At 35.9% G+C, this 25,932-nt stretch overlaps 1 protein-coding gene across 1 annotated transcript in view; it reads left to right on the forward strand.

Moving 5' to 3' along the window:
- LOC142338094 (uncharacterized) overlaps positions 1-25,932 on the forward strand; it is a 166,899-nt gene that overhangs the window by 2,474 nt on the left and 138,493 nt on the right. Inside the window, exons 3-4 of the mRNA XM_075387726.1 lie at positions 28-1,107; positions 3,528-3,848. Coding sequence (XP_075243841.1) covers positions 28-1,107; positions 3,528-3,848 — 1,401 coding nt within the window. The remainder of the gene's footprint in view (positions 1-27; positions 1,108-3,527; positions 3,849-25,932) is intronic.

Here is a 25,932-nt window from a genome sequence, read left to right on the forward strand (position 1 = left end):
TTAAGTTATAACTTTTTATTTCCTTAGGGGGATACAATGATCAGTGCACAGTTAACGATACAAATGCAATATCAGGACGAAAATGTCAGTTCAAATTTGAGTTTCCAGCTGATCCGCAAATGAAACTTTCAACAGTGACCTTGTTCGGAGAAGGTGACCTCTCTACAAATCATTCTACATTCCCACGAATCACAGAATCTGTCACTGTTACCGGTCGAAATATACAGTCCCGAATAGAACTAAATGACGAAGCAAAAGCTACAGTGACGTCACTTGTCTTGTCGCTCAGCCCAATCGATCAACAAATTGTGAGAACGCCTTCGGAAGATCCTCGCTTCAATTTTCAAGCTTTAACTCGCGGAGGAAATTATACTCTAACTTCTGTCATTACTGCCGACACCTTCACTGATGTAAGGGAAAACACTTTTTCTATGCTCCCAGATTCGCCCGATTATTTCACCCAAGAAGTGTTAGACGACGGAACAATTCGAATGAGGTTCGTTGTGGATGGCGTTGGTCAATGGGTATTGTATGAAATTTGCGAGCTTGAGAATACGGACTTAATCATTAGTACCGGTTTTGTTCAGTTCCCGGAGGACGAGTTCTCTTTGTTTTTAGACCAGCAATTCGAAGGGAAAATTGTGAAAGTAAAAGTGTCCGCAGTCAAAATTGGCGACCCTGCTGAAGCTTTAATCGGCCGGGTCAGAGTAACTAATATGACGATAGAACAAGTGGAAGACAGTGCTACTATTTTATATTCTACAAGCACGGACGTCTACAATAGAATCGAGGTTTCATTTAACGACGACACCCAACCCGGTAAAAGGACCTTCAACTCAACAGAGCTAATTTTGGTGGACGCCATCAAATGTAATCAAGAGAAATTTTTCACTGTAACGCCGTATTTTGACAACTACGAGGGTATTCGTCTTACGAAATCTTTTGTGCTGGCTCCTTGTGTTTTGATGGATAATATAACACACAAGCTCGTAGTTGATTATAGCAGAAGCATTGTCAAACTGTCCATGACTGTCAAAGTCAAAGGCGTAGTTCCAAGACTGTTTCTGGATCTTGAACCAGGAGGACCGGCATCGGATAGGGATTTCAGTAAGTACTCCGGTCAAACAAAACTAACATAAAAAACAGAATTTATAATTGTAACCCCATTATATGATCCATAAGAGCCAGAGAAAGTTGCCGCTATTATTGCAGTCCAGTATAATCTGCTGAGCAAGTACCATCTTTGAAAATATTACGAAATTTTTAACATCTTATGCAAAATATGGTGCAGAATTGCTGCGATAAAGTATTCCTATTCATTTCGCATTCAACTATAAAATCAACTTTTTTGATTACAATAAAATAATGCCAAAAAATATTGCCATAAAAAAGGGTGAGCTGTCAACAATTTCAGCCATTTATAGACTCGGTGGGGGATCATATTCCTAAGACAAACAAAATTTTAATTCAAATTGTTGCCCACTTAAATGACCTATTAGCTGAGCACTGAGGTATACTATGCTTAGTCTTTAAAAAAATAAAATGAATGCAAGCAAAATAAAAAAACGAATACAAGTGACGATTACGTACAACTAACCGAGATAATACTGCGCCGTTGTATCAATGAAAAGAGTCCGGAACAAATTTTAAATAAGCTAAAAAGGCAATTGTTTATCAGTAAGATACAAAGCTGAACTAATTTTCAAAGAGATCGAATCAAGCTGATTGCAAAATCTATATCAGTTATAAATTCATATCGATAGAGGAATGACCATTAACATTAATGTTCTGTAAAAAATCTTTTTTGTTCTGGCTAATTAAAAAAATCCCGTACTCCATTTTTAGATTAAAAAATTTAATGACATTTCAGCGAAAATAATCTTTTTGGTTAAAAATTATAGAGATCGAATAAATAGGTTACAAATTGCCTCTCATATGAACAGCACACGCATTTGTTAATGGAGTTTTATTCCCAGAACTCGCTTGCATTCCAGTGAACTTCAAAATCAAAATGCCTCATCAAGACCGTCACATTACAAAAAAAAAAATTGTTAAAAATATCACGATCTTGGCTCCGTTAAAACGCAACACGTTGGTCAAAATATATAACTGTAATCGAAGGGGAGTGGGTAGTTCAAGCTTGAATACAGTTGGGTGGGTGACTTTGGAGGGATTGGAAGGGGGGCTGATGTGGAGGGGAGAGAGTTGGAAGTGTTTGTCTTGTTCATCGTTTTTTCTCTTTTTCGGAGATCTGTAGAAGTAAAATTTTTTACCGTGCTATATACGTACTCTAATAACTCATTTCAGGTCATCCGCCAAAGCTGGTTCCCAGCCCTGAATGAAAAAATAGATGAGAGGAACCACACACACACACACACACACACACACACACACACACACACACACACACACACACACACACACACACACACACACACACACACACACACACACACACACACACACACACACACACACACACACACACACACACACACACACACACACACACACACACACACACACACACACACACACACACACACACACACACACACACACACAAATTTACTACAAAAATCTAGTTTTTAGTTAAATGTAGTTTTTTAATCGACTTACGAAAAGTTTGGCGAGTTCCTGCATAATTCTTTTAATTCTTGTTTTCAAATCCTAAACCTTGCTAAGCTAATGGAGATTCATACTTGTCTATAAATAATTTCTCGAATTTCTGGCAAAGATCTTGCATGTCCGTACATGTCTTGACGTTAATTACCAAGAATCTTAGAAAGATCTTATCAGAATTTGTCAAGTTTTAATAAGCCTCTTACAAGTCTCATTTCACTGGGATGCTACAGATTTTTGTTAACATTGTTTCAAAATTTTGTTTTTATGGTCCAGGTCTGTGACAAAATTGTACGAACTAAGAAGAGCTACATCAGATAAAACTAAAAGCTATCTCATAAAACGTGCAAACTCTGTGAAGTAATAAGGAATTGCAACAATCGTTTTTTAAATATCTCCCGATGCGACTATAAGTAATTAAAACGGTTGAATATAAATCTGTAAGCAAATCTTGCATCAAATCTTGCATCGAGTCTTGCATAAGATTTTGTTAATTAACTAAATGGCTGAGAAATGCAATTCTTTGAGAACGTTTTTTCTTTAGTTCTTCTAGTTATCGACTTTTCTTTCGAAATTAGAGAAGCGTGGAAAATAATTAATTTTGATGTGTGATTCAAATGTTTGATCGTAAACATCGCTTTGTTGATTTCATTGAAAATTATTGTAATAGTTTTCAGGTGAATGTATATTTTTTATTTCGTTCTCCAAGCTTGTTACTAATATTTTTATACTTAAAGACAGCAATAGAAAATATCTAAAGAAATATCAAATATCATATGATCAATTTTAATAAAGTATCCAAACGCATATTCAAAAAATCGGCCTGTCTTTTTATATTAGGTAAACCACAGACTTAGAGAAGTTTCATCCGAAAAACTTAAGAGCATTTTCATCCATGTTTTCAGCACCCACCAACTGCAAGACAGATAGTACAAACAGCCTTATAGAAGAGTGCGATTTCGACGTGACGCTTCTTGACGTCACTCAGAATTTCCCAATTACTGTTAACATCACAGCTTATGGCGTGAACGACTTGACACAGACTTCGGACGAGTTGATCGTAGTCGAAAATGACATGGAAGTACCGAAACTTCGAGGATGCATGGTAATGGAGGGAGATAGTGTTGAAATTCATTGTACAATAACAAACCATACTTCATCGGTCCAACTCGCTTACACCCCCACTTTGATTGACACTGGCAATTCATCTGCGTCCTATACTAAGGGTAAGAAAATATCTGGCTATTGGAACACTGGGTAAACTTAGAAAATGGTTTTCTTGTATGATCGGATAAAATTATGACAGAGTCTTACAAGACAAGATTTCATTCTACAATCTCGCGCACTGATCAGCACATCTCAATAGGGAACAGTCAAACTGATTTTGAAATTTATCTTTTTTTCAAAACTAATCCTCCCTGGCTCCTCCCTCCAATCGCGCTACTGTCAAGAAAAACTCGTCTTAATGTTAAAACATGGACGCTTGTTCAACCCTTAAAATCACTAAAACTTAAATTAAAACTAAATAGATTGCAAAATTGTAACCTGCAAGAACTTTCCTTTAGCGTTAAACAAAGTTTGTCGTTCGAGCAAGCCCTTTTTGTGAAGATTTTACACTAACTCCAGCTTAAGTTCACACTGTACTGGCCAAAATAAAGAGCGCTGAAGACTTTTCTCAAAAGTATCTGCACTATAATCGGGACTTTTGACAAACATGCTAACGAAAAAGAGGTTAAAAACATATTATACCATCTTCATGGGTTGTTCAGGCCTGGTAAAAATGCCGAGCGAAATAAAACAGCTTCTCTTCAATAACCCATTTCAAAACATGGGCTCATTTTGAATGTGATTGTTCGCTCAAAAAATGGGCCCAGCAATATCCTACGGACTGAATATTGGGATCAATATTCACCCGGATCGAGGTGTCACCGCCATTGAACGCAAATATATGTAAGATAAGCGGTGAATGCGGGAAATTTTGTAAGATAAGCGGTGAATGCGGGAAATTTTGTAAGATAAGCGGTGAATGCGGCGAATGCGGTGAAATTACATAAGTCAGGGGGTGAATGCGATGAAAAAGAATTATCGCCTGGTAGCGATGAAATTACATAGTTTCACCACTGAATTTAGCGGTGAAATTACATAAATTCACAACTTGTAAAAAAATGTCCAAATTATGCAAGATAACAGGTGAAGGCGATGAAATTACATAAATCCACCACTTAACTTAGTGGTGAAATTACATAAATTCACATCTTGGAAAAAGAGTAAAACGAGGTAAGAAAAGGGGGCAATGGTGAGTAAGGGAGGAAATGTTAGACTTAACCCCCTAAAATTACCCCCGATCTTACCTTTTCTGACACCTTTTTCTAACCGGTGAATTTATGTATTTTCACCAATAGAGTAAGCGTTGAATTTACAAAAAATCACACTTCACCAATAAAATATGTAATTTCAACGCTAAAAATCGCAAATCTTACAAAAATTCTTTGCTCAAGTTTTACAGAAAGTACAGTGAATTTGATTTAAATTCAAAACAAAATTCCTAGAAGTTAGTGAGAAGTGGCACAGTGGAAGAAGACTTACACACAGGAGTTGAGAATTTCGAATCCGTGCAAAGCCTTGAAATTGTAGTAAGTGGTGAAATGTGGTGACTTTTTGTAAACTCACCGCTAACTCTATTGGTGAATTTACCTAAATTCACCGCATTTCACTGCAAAATTATGTACAAAAACTGCGGTGAAAAAATTTTCATTTCTAGTGCTAAAGATCGGTTGTAGTTTAAACTAAGTCATTTGCTCTTCAAAAAAGAGTTAAGAAACTCAATTTGTTAATTGCGACGCAAACTCTTAATTTTAAAAGTAAAATCCAATGATCACTTAACAGAAAAATGCAAACTTAAGCAAAGTTGAATATACACCATTAGCGGCGCTATTGAACTAAACATAAAACTCAGCAGTAAAACAGTTTGCTGAAAAATTGGGCCAAACAAGTATGCGCGTCTCAACGACAAAATGCTTAGAAACTTTAGAGATCACAACAGTTTAAATTTTAAACGACAAAAAAACATTTTAAGAGCAATTAGAGTGCAAAATTCAATAAAAAACGAAACAAAAACGCAAAATAACAGCAAACTATAAATCAAAAACTCACAATAAACCGAAACGAAAAAAAAAGAGGTTCAAAAAGAAGACGAAACCACCTCATAAATGGAAGACAGCTCTGTTAGTGAAAGGGGGATTTCAACTCGACATTATTCTAAGCGGGAGGTGTCCAACCTCAAGAGATGTTTACCCACCAAAACCCGTATATGAGGAGCCGGTCAAGCAACAGAAAGGGCCCGAAAAATTTGAAATCAACAACTTAAAGTCACTTGTCAGAATAGAAGCAAGAAAAAAAAATGAACTCAGCATCCTTTGCGGGAACACACCATGAGATATCCGTGAAAAAAAAATTACATCTCTCTTCTACCCTTGCATAGAAACAGATGGTCGTACTATCTTCAAAATTAAGCACCCACTTTTTCTTATTGAAAAAGAATCAATGAAAGATTTCTGGAAAGTCATGGAAGATTCCTTTGTAAAAACCTGCAACATCACATACGATAGGTTTTTCTTTTTCTCCTCAAAACCACAGAGAGGAGAATCTATCGAGAGTTTCAAGGGAAGGTTTATTGAACATGTTGAAAAACCCAGTCTGGACAATGAAGAGACTACACTCATACGCGACACATTCATACTAAACATGCTGGATTGTCAGACGCAAAAGGAGCTACACAAACAAACGGTAACACCCACTAAAGCGTTAGAAACAGCAAGGAAACGGGAGCACAAAATCAGCAAAAGTTCATCCAATACCTGAACAAAAACAACATTCAGTCAGTAAATATAGTCAACAACTATCGAAATCGTAATCCAACCACAAATTTTGCAAAACAAAGGCGAATCTACAATCGCAACGCGAATTCCTTCAACCGAAATCGATTCTCTGGTAATTGTGGACAACGTTGGAACTACAATTACCGGCAAAATTGCCCTGCAAAACAAAAAACTGCATTAACTGTGGAATTTCAAATCATTTCGCAAAAATGTTCAGAAAAACCGAAAATACACAATCCCATGCGTCAACACCACACCAAACTGATGTTAATCAAATTGCATCAACACTTGATAAAAGTGATGACGAAAAATAAGCAAAATTGCATCACTAACAACCGAGAGCTATACGAACAATTTTACGACTCACACCATGATAGTGACCCGGAAATCTACGTTGCAGCTATTTCGAGTGAGATGGCAAACAAATCCAAACCTCATAATGCCAAAATACAGTTTAGTAACATCTCTTCAATCTCAATGATCAACTCTGACAGTGCATGCACCACTGTCACCAAAAGCTTAGCCAGAAACATCTTAAAACGACCCCTGCCTCTCGATGGATAACTTCAACAGATGACAAAGACTTGGAAAACTTTCCCCGAAAGTACCAATCGGGATCCTAGCAAAACTTTCCACAACTTCCACATACAATGATTGGACTTGTGAGGATGCATGAGTAGTATAGTGTCTTCCTGGGCAAGCAACGGGGGGGACATTTGTGTTACCCTATCTTTGCAACGAGGGGGGGGGGGGGGCATGAAAATTTTTTCCAATTTTTGGAAGTTTTTTGGCGTTTTGATTAGCGTATTCCCCCTTCCCCCCGTTGCAAACACAGGGTTACACAAATGTCCCCCCACCCCCCATTGCGTGCCCAGGAAGACACAGTATTTTTCTTCTAATTTTCCCGGATAAAAACGAAATCATTTTTTTTACTGCAGAAGTTGTATTCGAATACTTCATGTTATTATCACGCGGAGAATACTTTCTGCATATCCCTTTAAATATCCCAAACACTTTTACGATCTTTTCATTTTGTTACTTGCTTTTGCTTTGGTTTTGTTTGTTTCAACTCTCTAATTAATTTTTTTCCCTCATTTCTTCGCGATTGTGTTCTGGTCATTTCAATCGAATACTCTTATTATTTGTATACTAAATATAGTTGAAGAACTTTTCTGTCAATTTCACCTGAAATACTTTTTTTCAATTACAAAATGAAATGTTCACAATTGAATGCTTGAAAGCTGTGAGGCAAAATCTCAAACCAGGACTGTCTGGGAGTAATAAAGTTGTATTCAGTGTACTATGAAACGCGTAACCTCGCTGGTTTGAAAATGGTGGATAAACAACAAAATAGCTCATCTGTTATTAGCACAATCATTTCTGTATGTTTGGAGGCGTTTAATTAGAAAACTAAATAATTTCCTTCTGTTTCATCACTTATGAATTTAGCAACGCAGCTACTTCAAGCCGCCTAACTTTTTAATTATCTCTGCTCATGATACCAGAAAGGAATTCTTGTGTAATAAGGTTTTAAATAAGCAAGATAAGGCTAAGTCTCTGCAAGTTGCAAAATTGATAGGAGGTTTTAAGCTGCTTGAAGGCAAAGATACGCTTTATTGTGAATGTGACACAGTTTACCGCAACTATTACTTATTTAAAATGATTTGTCCCAAGGAAAGCTAAAACTTATGATGTTTAAAAGCCTAATTACTCCTAAATATATCCGTTGAAAAATCACCTAGCTGGAATCAATTTATCTGTTTAAAATTTGTATTTCAGTTAAATTTTCAGCAATTGTAAAAGTATAAAAGTGCTAGTTTTTTCAACGATTTGAAATCGAAATAAAACAAAAAGCGCTACTGATAAAAGTTCAAACAATTGTAGCTTATTCTGAAGCGTATATGAGAATGGCAATTGCAAAAATCAACAACTGTTTTAATTTTCTCACATATTTCTAATATTCAAAGCGATAATCTTTGTAACACAAAGATTCCTTCTAACAAAAATTTCCAATATTTTCTGCTTCGTTTTTTTCACAAATAAATGTCAATCAAACAACTCTTTTTCATCGATATTCCTTTCGGAAACTTTTGGTTAACGGAAACCTTCGAATTTTTGGAACCACCAGAAACAGAACACAGCAAGCAAGGTCTATAAATTGTTTTCTAGATTCTATTAACTTTTCCAAACTTTGTCTATTTTTCAAATCTAAATAACTGGTTTGTGAAATTTTTCTGTTTTCTACAGTAAATGAATCAAGCAGCATTTAAATTCGGTAATAGTACCACTAGTACCACTTATGCCGTTATGAATATTCATACATTTCGAGTATAAATCTGAATCACTTTCGATTAAACAGACACGTCGTCGGTTACGACCATGTTTATAATTTGTTGGTGTTTCTTCTCCTTTTGATGTTCACTGGTCTGTTTGGTTCATTTTTCATTTTTTTAGATATACAACGACTACTTTTTCTTTATTGTTCAAATTCATTTTCTACTCCAGACTCCTCAATAGTATCATGAATTATAAATGGGTTTCTTTCCTCACTGTTATCGCTACTAATGTTTGTTGCACTTTCTTCATCAAGATTCACTAAGTCTCCCTCTAATTTTTTTTCCCTCATTTCTTCGCGATTGTGTTCTGGTCATTTCAATCTAATACTCTTATTATTTGTATACTAAATATAGTTGAAGAACTTTTCTGTCAATTTCACCTGAAATCCTTTTTTTAAATTACAAAATGAAATGTTCACAATTGAATGCTTGAAAGCTGTGAGGCAAAACTTCAAACAAGGACTGCCTGCGAGTAATAAAGTTGTATTCAGTGTACTATGAAACGCGTAACCGCGCTGGTTTGAAAATGGTGGATAAACAACAAAATAGCTCATCTGTTATTAGCACAATCATTTCTGTATGTTTGGAGGCGTTTAATTAGAAAACTAAATAATTTCCTTCTGTTTCATCTCTTATGAATTAAGCAACGCAGCTACTTCAAGCCGCCTAACTTTTTAATTATCTCTGCCCATGGTAACAGAAAGGAATTCTTGTGTAATAAGGTTTTAAAGAAGAAAGATAAGGCTAAGTCTCTGCAATTTGCAAAATTGATAGGAGGTTTTAAGCTGCTTGAAGGCAAAGATACGCTTTATTGTGAATGTGACACAGTTTACCGCAACTATTACTTCTTTAAAATGATTTGTCCCAAGGAAAGCTAAAACTTATGATGTTTAAAAGCCTAATTACTCCTAAATATATCCGTTGAAAAGATCACCTAGCTGGACTCAATTTATCTGTTTAAAATTTGTATTTCAGTTAAATTTTCAACAATTGTAAAAGTATAAAAGTGCTAATTTTTTCAACGATTTGAAATCGAAATAAAACAAAAAGCGCTACTGATAAAAGTTCAAACAATTGTAGCTTATTCTAAAGCGTATATGAGAATGGGAATTGCAAAAATCAACAACTTTTTTTAATTTTCTCACATATTTCTAATATTCAAAGCGATAACCTATGTAACACAAAGATTTCTTCTAACAAAAATTTCCAAAATTTTCTGCTTCGTTTTTTTCACAAATAAATGTCAATCAAACGACTCTTTTTCATCAATATTCCTTTCGGAAACTTTTGGTTAACTGAAACCTTCGAATTTTTGGAACCACCAGAAACAGAACACAGCAAGCAAGGTAAATAATTTGTTGTCTATATTCTCTTAACTTTTCCAAAATTTGTCTATTTTTCAAATCTAAATAACTAGTTTGTGAAATTTTTCTGTTTTCTACAGTAAATTAATTAAGCAGAATTTAAATTCGGTAAAAGAGCTAGTACCAGTTATGCCGTTATTAATATTCATACATTTCGAGTATAAATCTGAATCACTTTCGATTAAACAGACACGTCGTCGTTTACGACCATGTTTATAATTTGTTGGTGTTTCTTCTTCTTTTGATGTTCACTGATCTGTTTGGTTCATTTTTCTTTTTTTTGTAGATTTACAACGACTACTTTTTCTTTATTGTTCAAATTCACTTTCTACTCCAGACTCCTCAATAGTGTCATGAATTATAAATGGGTTTCTTTCCTCACTGTTATCGCTACTAATGTTTGTTGCACTGTCTTCATCAAAATTCACTAAGTCTCACTCTAATTCATTTTCAGTATAACTGATATGTTGATAGAAAACCAGATCAGGAGGTGTGAAAGAAGATTTTTCACCTTGCTGAAAAATTGTTCCAACTGATAACTCAAATGCAGCATTTGGGTTAATTTGGTCCCTTTCCTCAATTTGGTCTTCACTATCCGCCACACCCTATACCTTATCAAGTACTATTTCTTGATACACTGCGTTTTGACCATAGGGTAGTCAGTGTATTAAGTCAATGTAATACCGCTTGTCACGAAAGATAGTCAGTGCTATTTTGTTTGTCTCAATTGTGTAAAACTGGTGATTAATCGAACCCACTCTGTAGTTTGGCGTTCTAATCAAGCCATGATCCCCCATCAAAGCTAAATTTAAACGGTTCATGGGTGAGTTGAGCCTGAGAGTATTTAGTGACTCCTTTAACAGATTTTTTCTGCTCATCTGTAAACAAAACAAAAAATTATGCAATATCATGATTACGTTTTGTGTTTCATGTTTCCGGCTTTTTTTCATGAATTAGTTTTTCCTTTTAAAATGTTGAAATAATACACTTTTTTCTGCAATTTTTCCCAAACATTCCCTTAACCAATAGTTTGCTTAGGGTTTTTTAGATGCTATCATACGAAAGAAAAGGAATGTTATAACTAATCTTCAGTTGTGATGGAGTACTTTTTTGATTTGAGAGCACAGAAGCTTAGCATCGGTCGTCCTTTCATCTCTTCTTTGAATTTCAAAACAACCATCTTGTGTTTGTCATCAAACAAAGTGTTGTCCCTCTCATAATTTGAGAAGTCAAACTTCTCATTCAAATAGCTTGATTCCTTTATATCCTTGTACAGGTCAATTGTGCGGATTTCATAGGTCACCGAATTCGTGTCTGAGTATAATAACGAACAATCAGAATGTTTTTTATCGTGTTGTATTGGAAGTCAAACGTAAACTTTTTCGACCTGTCCAAAATTGTTGCTATCACTATTGTTGGTTTGTTCCAAAAGAAATTGTATTTTGGCATCGTGACCGCGACCAACTCATTCGAAAAAGTTTTCACTGTTCTTAGTTGAACTTATTTGTGCTCCTCCACAACTCTTTTTCTGTACGAAACAGTAAAATTGACTGATGATATCTCTTACTTTCACAGCTTTTATCGTAGGTGCATTTTGACATCAGCTTGCAAAAATTCTTTTCAAATTTATTAGCTGCACTCTGGCGCACATCTGTGTTCAGATCACTGTAAGGTGAGAACCAATTGCTTTGCGTAAATTTGAGGCAACGATGAACTTTTTTAACTTTCAGGTCCAATGAAACATAAAGTTTCAGGGCAATATAATGAAGTGTATATCGTTCCTTGTTGTAAAAAGTCTGCAAAAGTTTTTTCACATTGAAGTTCCCCTTTAGGTTTGTGTCGTGTAAAGTTTCGACTTGATACTCACTCAACCAAAATGTTTTGACGTATCCTTTCGTTAGGGCCAACGGAAAATCTTTGCGATCGTCGAGTAGGTTGTCGGGATATTCAAGATCACACTCCACAGTGAAGCCCCAGCGACTGTCATCTGTCGTTTCCAGAACTGTTTGCAATTTTGCAGTTGTGTCACTCTCAAAGTCTCCAAGTGGGAGTGGGAACGTCTTCAAAATGCCTCCATACAAAATGTTAGCATCTATCATTAGACCAAAACTATTGTCTTTGTATGGATTAAATGTGTTTGGAAGATACTCATTGTTTGCTTCGGAAAGACGTTTTGCAAACACGGAAGCCACAGCACTTCGCATCAAGTTTTCAACAAAATCTAAATGTTCTCTGTTATTGAGTAATTCTAGTTTAGGTTCAGGACTTTTTAGGAACGCATCTCCGGCTAGATTTGGTGCCGAAAAATATTGAGCGCAGCCTAAGCCATTTGTTTGAAAGCAAAGGGTGCGAAAGATTTCAAACACGTCTGCTAGCTGCAATTTATCTACTGAAAGTATAGAACATGATAGTCACCCAAACTGAAGCAATCAAAATTTCGAACAATTTTCTGTGCTTTTTCTAATTGAGATTGAGATATGGACGGTAGGTTGTTTTCACCTGACAATGAACTTATCCAATTGATCAGAGGTGGAAATTTCGATTCCTTTAATCGGTCAAAAGAGTCCATGTAGGAGTACGGATAAAATCCTTTGCCTTGTAACAGCTTAATATCAATAGACTGATATTTTTCAGAAAATTGATCTAAAATTTTGAAATTATCGTCTGGCAGCGATTCGACCAACTTTTCCAGCGAAGACTTCATAAATCTTAGGAGTCCAAAAATTGCAGATCCCATTACACTTGAACGAGCCTGTTTTTTTGGTCTAGATGTTCTTTTTTTTGGCGTTAGGCTGATATATGTCTCATCGGTGTTTTGTATAATTGTAAACTTGTTTCTGGAATGTCATTTGTGTAATGAATTGCAAAGATGATGTAAATCGTAATGACTCAAGTTATGAGCTATTACAGGAGTGAAATTTTGAGTTTTTCTGTTGACATTGCAATTATAATGAGCCAAGCCAGAAGTTTTCCACTGAAAAGACATTGACCCAAAACCTTAATATCGTTATCATCAAAATCTCTTTCACAAATCCAACAGCTTTTTGCGTTTGATTTTTGCTGGTTTATCGGAATAATTCCGGAAAAAACACGATGCTGCTGTTTTCCGTAATAAATATTACGAGCCAGTTTCTCCATTTGGTCTACAAAATCTACCATACAGTCAGGCCAGCTTTGCAGTCTGTATCTGTATAGACCCGGTTTATTGTGGTCCACTGCAGCAAAGCAGTAACAGCTCGGCGTAAGCTTTTCTATTAAACTGGAATGAATTTTTTCTGGGTCATTTTTTACGCTGTGAACCTTTTCAAGAATAGATTTAATAGATTTAACGTCATAGTACAGTACAATTGGTGAAAACCTTTTTGCTTTACACTTTTAGAATGTCAACTATTACTTGGTAGGCATGGCAAAAAACGCAGCGTCGTAATTGTAACACAGATCTTGATGTCCTTTTCTACAATTCTGAGCTGCTACAAAAGATGAAAGCAGTTCCTGCAAACAGCCAAACGGTAATCAGTTTTGTACCTCTTACGTTTGCTATCAGTTTTTCTAGATTTTTTATCAGAACATAGTGATATCGCTGACCGTCAGAAATCAGTGGACCAAGTACATCAACAACCAGATCGTATCTTTTCTTGGATACTCTAAGAGGCGACAGCTGCTATTTATCATATCGTTCACGTTTACTTGTTCAAACGTCTCAAATCAGTCAATTTTATCGATAGCCATTGGCATCTCATTATAGCCTTGAGCTTGATGAGCAGTTGTGTTCGTACTGTTGTACAGAGCTGGATTTGTGATCGTGCGCCATGAGTTGTATTCTAGCACGGGCCGTACTTCATGTGGTATGCCGCAGTGTAGCAGTAGAAAAAACAGTTCGAATCGTTTATATTGCGGATGTTGAGCAGATGTCTGTTGTTAACCAGTTCTGACGGCAGCGCTAGATGTGACGAGCCACGGATAGGATTGAACTTCACAAAATTAATATTCAACTTGTTTAATTTCTCTAGAACCCATCTACTCCCAATCGATGAAAAGCAGTTCAGGACACAAATAATTTGCTGAACCATTGGGAAAAATTCATCTTCGGATAAACAATCATAGTAGACAGTTTTCATATCAGTTTTTTGTTCATCATCTTCTTCGTCAACTCTTGACTTCATGAGCTTCAACTCTGCTGTCAATTGAAGTTTAACGGAACCACGGCTTGTTTTGTTTTGTACCTCCGGTTTCAATGAAATTAGATAAGCCAGCAGATCAATTTCCATTGTTGGCTTGATATTGTAAACTCAAACATCGCCGTTGAAGTCTGATTGGACAGTTTTTGACAAATTGTCCCTTGTTTTGAGGTTCCCTCTCTAACATCCGAGATCGTATGTTTTTCTATTTAGTTGGTCTTTTCACAGCATAAGATAAGCATTAACAATCTTTTTTTGCATCAAGGCAATGATTACTCATTTGGTACTCACGGAAATTTTCAGCTATGATTATAACTATAATATTTAGTACAATACTTAAACTTAATAAGTCAAACCAATGCAAAAATGTAAATATTGAATACATTTCAGATGTCCTCATCATCAGAGGGAAGTCCATCGCAGCTGGAGTACAACAGGTGTTGTTACATATCCAAGTCGGAGGGATGTAACAACACAGACTCCAGTGGGCGTAGACATTGGGAATTTGAATGGTAGTGAGCAAGGCGATCAGATGGAGAGGCTTATTGCTTCTCAAAATCGTCTTGCCTCCGCCTTCGAATTCCAAGGTTGGCAGACTGCGAGGCTAGTGGAGGTACTTCAAATGCAGAGTGCCTGTGCCCCACAATGCCTCCGATTTGGTAGATGGGGTCATCTTGCTTCAACCTGTTGCAGATCTTGACTATTTCTGGTTTATTTCTAACTATCTGTCTCATTTACTAACAAAGATTTTCCTATTACCAAATAATATAAATTATGCTTGTCTTTTATACAAAGCCATCAATTGATTTAGAAACATTTCAGCTCAACTCACGTACAATTCTTTTAGAATTCTAACTCTAGCTGATATCATTAATCAGTTTGTTGTTCACTACATTCATTTGAAAAAACTACAGGTCTCGATATCGTAAATAGAATAGTAGAGGAGCCAAAAAAACAACTGAATTTTTTTATATGCTCGTGCATATAATAATATTTTATAACACACAAAAACACAAACAATTTTCATCCAAGTTTTAATCTTAGGTTTGATTAGAGTTTTTGTTGTTTACCTGCATCATCTTCTTAGAATAGAACTCTATCACTGCTTTTAAATTTGTTTCTTTGTGGGAGCATATGTAATTGGTGGTGCTTCATCGGTAAGTGGTGGCTGATGTTGCATCGTAATATCTATACTACTCTGCTCACTACTGTCAGTAACGGCTGCCGTGCTTGGTAAACGTTTGAATTGAGGAGTTTTTGCGTTCAGTTTTTGAAAAGAGACGTTGACTGACTAGGTCTATAGTTCCTTGTGAGTCTTCAATTAATTTTTTCTCACAAGAATTTGATCCTGCTTGTTGTAATAAATCATCTCGTTTTTCCTTTCCAGGTTTTTTATACCACAGATAGAATCTAATTGGTGTAAATCACGAAATGTACCTTCTTGGTTATCGTAAAAAGGGACCGTTGAACAATCGATTTCTTAGAGGGATTTCAAAGTTGCACTGTCGATAGTAGAGGGGTCTGAAATAAATTTGCTTTCAAGTCCAGGAATTAGGTCTACGGGTGAAAATTTTCCAAGTGATGATCTGGTTTCTGATAGAAACAGAAACCAGTGATCGTAGACGTATTTGGAGAGCATTATCTTATTGACGTCCACCCACCGAATGTTTCTCAATTGACGGCTATACAATGACGTTGATAATTTTCAAGAAATAAAAATCTATGGTGGAAGAGGCCGGACTCTTGGAGAACCATAATAGAGAAAACCATTTTGGTCTAAAACAGCAAATAGATATTTGAATTTGAACAAGTTTGAACTTGTAAATTGCACAATACACGCTTAAACTAGCCTTTAGCTAAAAGAAAAGACTACTGGGTGCGGTGTCTAGTACATGAAATCAAAATAGGATTGTATATTTGTAAGTGTGTGTGTGTGTGTGCTTAGAAAGTGTCTACATGTGTTGATTATTTTATGAGTTTGTCGAAGATCATTTGTGTAGTAGGCAATGAGCATTGGAAAGAAAATGATTCATTTCCTAAAATTAGGCAACAGAAATAAGTTGTGTTATATAAGCTATGACATCAGCAATTGAAAAAGATTGTACGTATTCTGACTATTCTTTGTCGATTTGTCAGAACAAAAACGAGCTGTTATAGCCTATGTAATGACCTATGATAATACCGGCATATATGTGTTCCTGACATTGTACAAGCGCAATGAAGTTGGTGATATGAGTTTCAGTCAACGAATTTCATTGTCTTTATCAGAATTTATCAGCGACTGGTGACGAAAAAAACTAAAAATTATCAGTTTTCTCCGAAATTCAAAGAACCAGATGAGGAACTAAAACCAAGTACTACGCGAAAATTCTCCGGAAGATTGAAAAAGAGAGCTGTTCAGTCAGTTGAAGAGAAAGAAAACTTATCAAACACTAAAACTTTTAACTTGAATTGATATCGTGATGGAGAAATCATTAATTGCGGTTCATTTACAAAAACATGGTTGAAGCTATGTGTGAACAGTCTCCAGACTTTTTCAGAAAATTTAAAAAATCTTTCAAGTTTTACATTTAATATTCATTGCCCAAATTGGTTTTCTGTCCGACAAACGATGAAGTCAATTATTCCTACGCAAAACGCTCAACAGAGAGCACATGCAAATATAAGAATAATTTCAACGCCGGCAGCCCTTTTCATTATCATGTTTTGATTGAAATTGAAAAACTTTGCACTGAACAACGAAAGGCGTCAACGTCAAAATCCTTTAGTGTACCAAGTCTGTTCACATTCTTCAAGGAACTCACTTCAAATTTGAAAGATTATGTTGCTGTGGGACCCATAATGGCAAAATTGACTTCAGCGGTTTTATACAATAAGTATCACAACCTGGAATTACCAGGTCAACGTTCAAGAAATAGAATACCACAAGTTCAATCACACTACAAACGGTCTCAACGAACTCAAACTAACTAATTACTCTTTGCTACTATTAACCGTATAACAAATGTTCTTTTTTCTTCTCCTCATGGTGTAGTTTTATGTAGATTTCTAGACATAATGCAAATTGGTTATGGTGAATTTGATTTCAAGATTGATGATTCAAATTTTCAATGGATAGTAGTTTTAATTTGAATTAAACTTTTTCTCTAAAGGTTTTACATTTCAGACATAAGAAAAAATGTATTTTTAAAAAATGAATTAAAACATGTGTTCACTAAATCACATTAAGTCTTTGTGATTCATAAAAATCAATGGGGAAACCTTAGAACTCGACAAAAAATGAACTATATAAATACAATAGAGACCACAAAGAACAGAGTCAATGGGTTGAATAGATTGTGATTTGAATAATTCATTAATTTGTGAATACGTTTGACACACTCGTTTAAAAATTTTTTGATAGTTTTCGAGAGGGTATCCCAGAAGGTCAGCAAAGTGTACTTTTTTCTTCGTCTGCATAGTTGAAGCTAATGCGTTCCTGACTCTGACGATTCGGATGCGTTAACAATAATACTCTCTGGTTTGAGTTTATAGAAATTGTTACCTGCAAACACGCCCATAAATTTAGGCTTGAGATGGTGGCATTTTTGTACGAATGTCAAAATTTCAAAACTATCCATGTCCTGGGAGAGTTATAAGGGCATTTTTTGTTACTTTACGGTCTGAAGTGATATAAAACATTGAGTTGCGCTCACCTAAAAGAAGAATTTTTACATTGTCAGCTAATGCTCGGGAAAATGTGAGGTCGACTGATATTGAACAGGTTGTTAGTTTTTGATGAAAAAAATTGTGAGCCGTTTCCTGAGTAGATGTAAGATCGAAAGCCATAATGAAATGACTATCATAGTCTCCAAGAGGAATACCATGTCCTTTGCCCTTCTGTAGAAATACAAAGCTTCAATAGTGTTGAAGTAAATTCGTTTACGTTGTGTTGCTGAAATAGGAGTGCCTACAATAGGTAAACCGTTACGGTATATAGTGACTTCAGACAAATTGAAGGGTCTGTAGTGAAAGGGATTTGTCCGGTTTGTGCCTAGGTAAACTTCATTAGTTGTCATTGCAATTATCATCCGACGTTCTGGTTCCTTCGAAAATACCTCTTCTTGGCGCCAACTTTTAACACCTGTTGTAGCTACGTTCGATTTAGAACTTCTGTGAAACCATACACCGCAGGTGTCTTCATTAGCTGTTTTTCAAGTGCTCCCAGAACATTATCAGTAATTGTCATTTTTCTAACGTATAAATTGTCTCGTACAATTTTAACTGTATAATTTTTCAATGCCGCCTCGGAGCTGAGTTACAACACTCAGAAGATGTTTACCACATGTCAAAATGTCACATGCGGCTTACCAAAGAAAGTAGCTTCAACTACAAGTGCCTTACGCTCACCAACATCTGTTGCACGGTTATGGGCGCCGTCAACTTTCTGAGGTTCCTCTTCGTAATTGAATCCTTGACAGACCAACCAAGTGTTCTTAGCACTTTTTCCATGAAAAAATTGGGTTTCACTGAAATCTTTGGGTGCATAATTACCTTCTGTAGTAGACATTTTGATAATATTAGCCGAAACAGTACATTCAGAGAGGAGGGAGTGAAGGGTATGGTTTACAAAATAAAGGGTATCTCTATTGGCGGCTTCACTTCTTGCACGTAGGTAAGCATCATTGGCTTGGGTAATTTTACATTTGATTACCAAAACAATTTCTTGAAGGTCAACAAAAATTTTGCGATCACCCAATACCATGAACTCTTATACTGGACCGTCGGATGAGAATGATGGTCCTATTTTGAATAGGATCAATATGAACGCGTTCTCAAAATCAACCAGAAGTGATGTTTCTCGAAAACATCTAGATTTGTGAGTGTTGCCTCGGAGGGTAACAGGTTAGCAATCATTGTTTACTTTTGAGAAAATATTAGAGCGACTGCGCGTGACTGGGTTTTTCCGTGAAATGTTTGACACCGGAACTTTTTTAGTGGAACTGTTCTTTCTCCTGCTTACTTTTGAAACCCGAGCCTTTGTTCTACTCGCATCTGGTCTTTTGACTCTCTTTTTAACTGATTTTTGCTTTTTTGCGCGGTAGACTCTTGCTAGCTACCTCATTTAGCTCAGGAGCAGCCTGAAGTAATAAATCTTTTCCAATACGTTTAACAGCAGTCAGCACAAATTTCCCGGCAATAGGTAGAGCTGCTCGCCCAAATCCAGCAGCAAGAGCCCCAAAACCACTTCCTCGTAGTCTATAGTGTCCCAAAAATTAAGATGATACAGCTTGCTGCGCGTAGTATGCCTCCATACAAAGACTATGGGTACAATTTTTTAAAGCGTAAGGTCAGAATAACTTTTCCAGTCACCGCAAACGGGACTAAGTTACCCGTTTCTTTACGGAGTTGAACTGCAATACACTGTATACTTTATTGTATACAACAATGCCAAAGTTACCGTTTTCCATTAGTCTTTTTGTGTCAATGATCCTCAACAAAGGAGCTTTTGAGTGTTCAACGTGTTGGTAATCGATAATATCGAGGTAAATAAACATGAGTTCAATTCCGGCCGAGAGGTCAAAAGGGTAATCTGAATCGTGTTCAATAACATAATTCATCAACTGCAGATGAGGTTTCGACATGAAGCCAAAGTGAGAAACCTAGCCCTCCGTCATGAGATCCTTTCCCTTAAAATCGAGCAGACTGGGAATTTGCGGCGTGGGGAACGTTATTCCATCTTCCTTGCTTTTGAATGTTATGTTAACATGACCAGTTACTTTGTTAACTTTTGCTTTCATTTCCAGTTTCAATTGATTATTGAGCTGTTGAATCAATTCTCAACATTTTCATAGGCCCTTTTCAAAACGCTTGTTCGGTTTTCTGTTTTTTTTTCTATACACTCTCACCTCTGCGTCAACAACATTATAATTATACGCAAGAAAAAATTACTTCACTCAGTGCTACGCGCCAGTCACCATCAAAAATGATTTCTTCGCTAAACAAATTTTTGAACCTGGCAAGCCTGTTGTCTGTGAAAACACTCATAGAAGCAGACGAAACAAGATGAACTGTTAACTCACTTTCTCCAATATCATTTTTACTCATTATCAGGATCGTATGATAACTAGAAATATGTTTCGATGTCGTATGAGCTCTATGGACAGCCTTGTTCAACTCAGCTTCGTAGAAATTTTCCTAGAATGGGTTCAGCATTTTTGTCTAATCAAATGTAAGATGGTGGATTTTTAATTGGAAAGTCTATAATTTCAAACAACTCGTCTGTAAAAGTTTGCTTATATCCTTTTTGAAACGTTGTATCTGCTTTTGAAATCCTCCGAAAATCACCAATACTATATTAAGGTTGTTTTTTCATGCATGATGATGCGTCTGTTGTGAGAGAGCGTAAATACGGTACATCTTTTTTGTTATCTTGTTAGGAGCCATTTTTGTAACCCTGTTAGTAGGACCATTAAATGTGTTCACAAAATCTTATAGCTTTGTTATATTTGAGAATGTCCATTTGTCCTCGAGGTATCTATAGATTATCTTTTCGAGTGATCTGATATTTTGCTCTGCAAAAGACAATTTTTTCGCTGTCGGTTGTTTAGACCTCTATTCTTTTTTCTCACATAAATTTTTGAACGAGCCTTTGAATTTTGTCCCTTGATCAACCCGGACATTCTTTGGTTGTTTCACTTTTATCATTTTTTGAATGCTTCCTCACATCTTGTAGATACTTTAACTTCATTGGTTGTACACATCAATTTTGCGATAAGCAATCGACAGCAACTAGTAAATAGTTTACACCCGCGTTGTAATGTGCGAGTTTGTCAACGCGGGCCAGATCCAGAGACCAGATCTCATTCAGATCAAAAACTTTGACTTTTAATCGAGGAAACTTTTTACGGTAAGTTTTGTATTTCTATTTCGTATACGCGTTTTGTGTGTGTAAGACTTTTTGAACTGTCTTTTCTGGAAGTTTTGACGCTTTCTGAAGATTTTTTACACTACCGTAGGCTGCCGCAGCTTTTGTGTATAAACCATTGCTTGATTCCTCTGCTAGTTGTTGAGGTGAAGAGGTTATCTTTGGCATCGTTAAATTCATCCTCTTCTTCATCGTCGTCCTGGATCTTAATTTAAGACTCAATTTCAATTGATCTTTTTGTTGTTTCACTCCGTGTGAATGTTGACGGTTGTTCGCTTTCTGATTTTAATTGAGTTCATTCAAGTTTTTACCTAACTACAGTCTTTGCGTATTTATTATTACCATCTCCTCCTCAAGGTCAAGAGCATTCAGAATGTTCTCATAGTGAGTCAAGTTTTAATCTATTCTCTTTGTTGGTTGTTGAATATTGTACAGAAATGTTGTTCCCTTGAAGCCTGGGTCACCAAGCAATGTCAAAACAAAGTGGCCGCTGATTTCATCAATTTTAATTTTATCAGAATTCTTAACAGTTTCCAATGTATTTCGAACCCTATCTAGTTTATGAGCGTCCTGTTCTGCTCACTGCTCAGGTTCGCTCTCTAAGTCAATGTCAACTGTGTCCGAACTCTGCTTTCGTGTTTGTAAACGCTTCAAAAATAACAGCTGATGATTCTTGTGTCTAACATTTGGATCCTTCAAAGTTCTCCCAACATACGACTCATATTTTGTTGCATTCGCAAGTACCGTTTTTTGGAATCAAAATAACTCTTCTGCTGCACTGTTGGTTGACATTTTATTATTTCTAATGAAATTGTAAAAGAAGTAAAAAAATGTTGCACTAATTTGAAACCAAGCTTTGAAAGAAATACAGCCCTCCTCCTTTCTACAGTAGTGGACTTCCGTAGGACAATGTTTGAAATCTTTTCATACATTTTGATTTTCTTAATTCTAACAGGTACAGCACCCTTTAATATATTAAATAAACATTCAGTTAATAAAAATAAAACTCTCTTGTCATGTTTCGATCTCAGTGTTTTCCTCAGCTGTGTCTTTGAAAACTGATTCAAACGTTTTAGCACATAGTTTTTTTTGTCTCGTTCATTGTTCAAGGTTATTTAATCGGGTTGTGCTGCTGGTAGGTAAAATATTGAGGATCCCGGGCCGGTAATATTAGAAAAAAATCTAAAACTTTCTGATGTTTTGGGGTTCAGGTCTATTAGAAAGTGACCAAAGCTTCTTTTTCGGACAACTGATAACAATGACGAAGACGTTTTGCAAGGTTCCATTGTCCCCCTCAGTAATCAATTTGTTGAACATCACGAGGGGACTTGAACAAACTGATATGTGTGGTATTCAAGTCAATTGCTCGCAAACCATCTACTTTGCTGGAACAAATTGTGTTTTAAAATAAATCGTTTCTATGTTTTAATGTCTACCAGCAGTCGCCTGCTTTACAAACGTTTTGTCCCTGTAAATTTCCTCACATGAGTCATCAAAGATAAGCAGACAATCTTCTAAGTCAATGAGAAAGTCAAAATTTTGAAAACGTACGAATTGAATTGACAACTCTTCCCCATAAGGGGAAAATGAGGTTGAAAGTTTTTATATCAAAATAAAATTTTTGAAAAGCGTGGTTGAAAAGTTCCCCAAAGTAACATATTGAATATCAATTGCGTATTTCCAGAGCCAGAGGGTCCAACAACAGCCCTGAAAACCCTATCCTTTGTTGAAATTTTTTTGTTCATAATCAGGGGTTGGATAAAAAATAGCCGACTAGACGTGAAAGAAAAAATATCCATACTGATTTTTCTTCACATGTAGAAGAAGAGAAAGCGAGTTTGATTATACAAAGTGTCATCAGTGAAAAGATTAAAAACACTTGTACAAAGAACAAAACCTCTGACCGGGGTAGGTTAATATTATTACAGAACCTCCACTCACTTCTTTCTTTCTCATTACTGTTGTATACAAAATCCTTAACAACATGTGAAGAGTCAATTTCATCAAATGCAATGTCTTGATCCATTTCAATTTTTCAAAAAGTTTTAAAACAATTTACAAAAATTGTACTTCTCTTCATAAATTATTTGATAACGAACAAATTCAGTTTTCAGGTCTTCTTCTGTTTTCACTAGACGACACACAAAACGTGCAGGTATGAGGTTCGTTTTTTCGTCATAGATAACGCTTTGATTTTCTTCCGTTGAAATAAGTGAGATTAGAGCTGATGACAGGGAAAAGTTACATGGTTTCATGATTTTTCCAATTATTTTGGAACCAGTGTTAACATGGGTGGACTGAGTTTCTTTAGACGAGAGTTCAGGTTGCAATTGTTGCTGCTGTTGTTATTGCTGCTGCTAATGATGGTGCTGCTGTTGCTGTTGAATTGGTTGTTATTGTTTATTGTATTGTTGGTAGCACTGATAGTCGTACCGCAGCTGTTGCTGTCTGTTACAAGTTGTTGGCTGTGCTCCACTTTGACTTCCTCTAGTCGATGGAAGAATATCAATTAATCAAGTACGGGCAGAAATGTTGCAAAATGTACTAATTCTTCTTGAGATAATACAGTTCCTGCTTGTGCTGCAATCTCTGGTTTTTGTAACTGACTTTCTTTTATTTAATCACTGAAATCAGAACTGATGTTGTTATCCAAGTTGAGATAGGTAGGGGATATCAGTGTTTCCAACTTCGCTGGATTTTGACTCGTAACCTGATGCTGTTTCCAAAAGTTGAAACTGCTTTGGTTGGTCATCGTTAGCTTGTTCTTTCAACCAATTAAGGAAGAAATTTACTTTTCGGCGGTCAAATTGATTCAAGAGTTTGCCAGCTATTCTGCTAGGATGCTGGTTTTCACAGTTGTTCACACTCATTGAGTTGTTGCCTCTGGCATCAAATTTTGGACAATTAATCAGATCCAAGTTAATGACTTTATCCATGTTTGTATTATTCTTGTATGTATCCGGCTACATCATGTAGAAAAGAGTGAAGTCTCAATATTTTCAAATCTTTCAAAAAACGATCCATTATTGAATTCTCTATTCCAACAAGGCCTCCATAAGTTCGAAGTTTCGTAGCAATGTCAAAATCAAAATCTGTTGATTTGTTGAACAATGAACTAGCTGTTAAAAAATAGTTTTGTCTTACAGAGTTTTCAAGATAATTGTTCTGTAATGATAAATATATTTCATGAAAAATTTCCATGTCATTTGTTGTTATAACAGGTTTGGTAAACAACAATACACACAGTCTGTGAGCAACAGTTGTAATTGTTGAATTTTACTCCAATAAACGTAAAAACAACCGTATTATTGCCACCTGCTGCGTCTTTTTTGATAAATTGTTAAATGAAGCCTCGGTTTTTTTAGAGGTAAAATTCTTGTTGATACTTAGAACAATCTTCCTCTCAACACCTAGTTTCGTGCATATTATTTTGAACTCATAAGTAACAATCAATATCTCCTAACCTCCACAATTTCTCTACTTTCCAAGCAATACTGACCAATAAAACCTCCGTCTGCTCCACAAAGACTCTGAACTAATTCAAATGTTAGTCGAAAAATTTCAACGCATGAAAACTTTTCCATTCGAATTCGAACGCATTCTGCCGACAGAAATTTGTTTGTGTTTTTCCACCAACTCAGAACAACTGTTTTTAAGTGAAAATTCCTGTCATGGAATAATTTAATTCTCAAAAATTGTTTTGAAAAGCTATCATCATTTTGATACACCAATCACCAATCTTTATTAAACTACCTACAACTTCAGACGGAGTCATTTTTGAAATGAATCGTTTTTCAATGGAGTCAGTTTCTGTTTCAAAAAAATTTGAACTATATTCATGAATAAAAAAAAACATGTCCGATACTAAAATGTTCTCACTCTACTGAAAATATTTGCTCAACAAAACCAAAAAACTCTCCCTTGGTCTCTTGTTAGACTTTACCACTTCTCTGCGAATGTGGTAAAGCTGGAAACTGGGTGAGGAATAATTGAAGATAGTGGTTCTACTATCTTCAATTACCCCTCACTCTGGGCCTCCACCTGGAAGATATATTGAATCTCAACTTAAACCTAAAAAGTTACAAGCTGGAACCACCCATCTTCCTTGGACAGTAACACACATAAACCATCCGACGTATGGATGATGAAATTTATGTTTGTTACACTCCACATGGGAAAGCAATTTTTGCTTTCCAAAGGAATCAAAATAAAAAAAATCTAAAATCGTTTTTCACCTTTAATCAGTTACCCGAACCATTGTATTTGGAGGGGGGATGAGGCTGGGCTCTCAGTCAACAATAACCAATTTTGTTTGCAACCCGGTGCAAACCACAGGTCACAAAATTGTAAATATTCAAAATTTTAATTTTCTAGGAATTTTTTTTTAAATTTTTTTTAAAGAGATTCACTTGGACTGGTGGTTGAAATCAAGGCTTAATCCTTTCTTCACTCCTAACACTAAACATACCCATCAAAAACGTCTGAAACTAACAAAATTTACCAAGTTTGTTTTCCTGGGAATGCATCGGGGGGAACGTCTGTGTAACCCTGTGTTAACAACGGGGGGGGTCACGAAATTTTGTTTCGAAATGTTGGTAGTTTTTGGCGTTTTGCACCGCTTTTGCCGAAAAATACCAACAATTCGAA

Source organism: Convolutriloba macropyga, chromosome 4, assembly GCF_964194025.1.
Source record: "Convolutriloba macropyga chromosome 4, txConMacr16.3, whole genome shotgun sequence".
NCBI classification, from domain to species: domain Eukaryota; kingdom Metazoa; phylum Xenacoelomorpha; order Acoela; family Convolutidae; genus Convolutriloba; species Convolutriloba macropyga.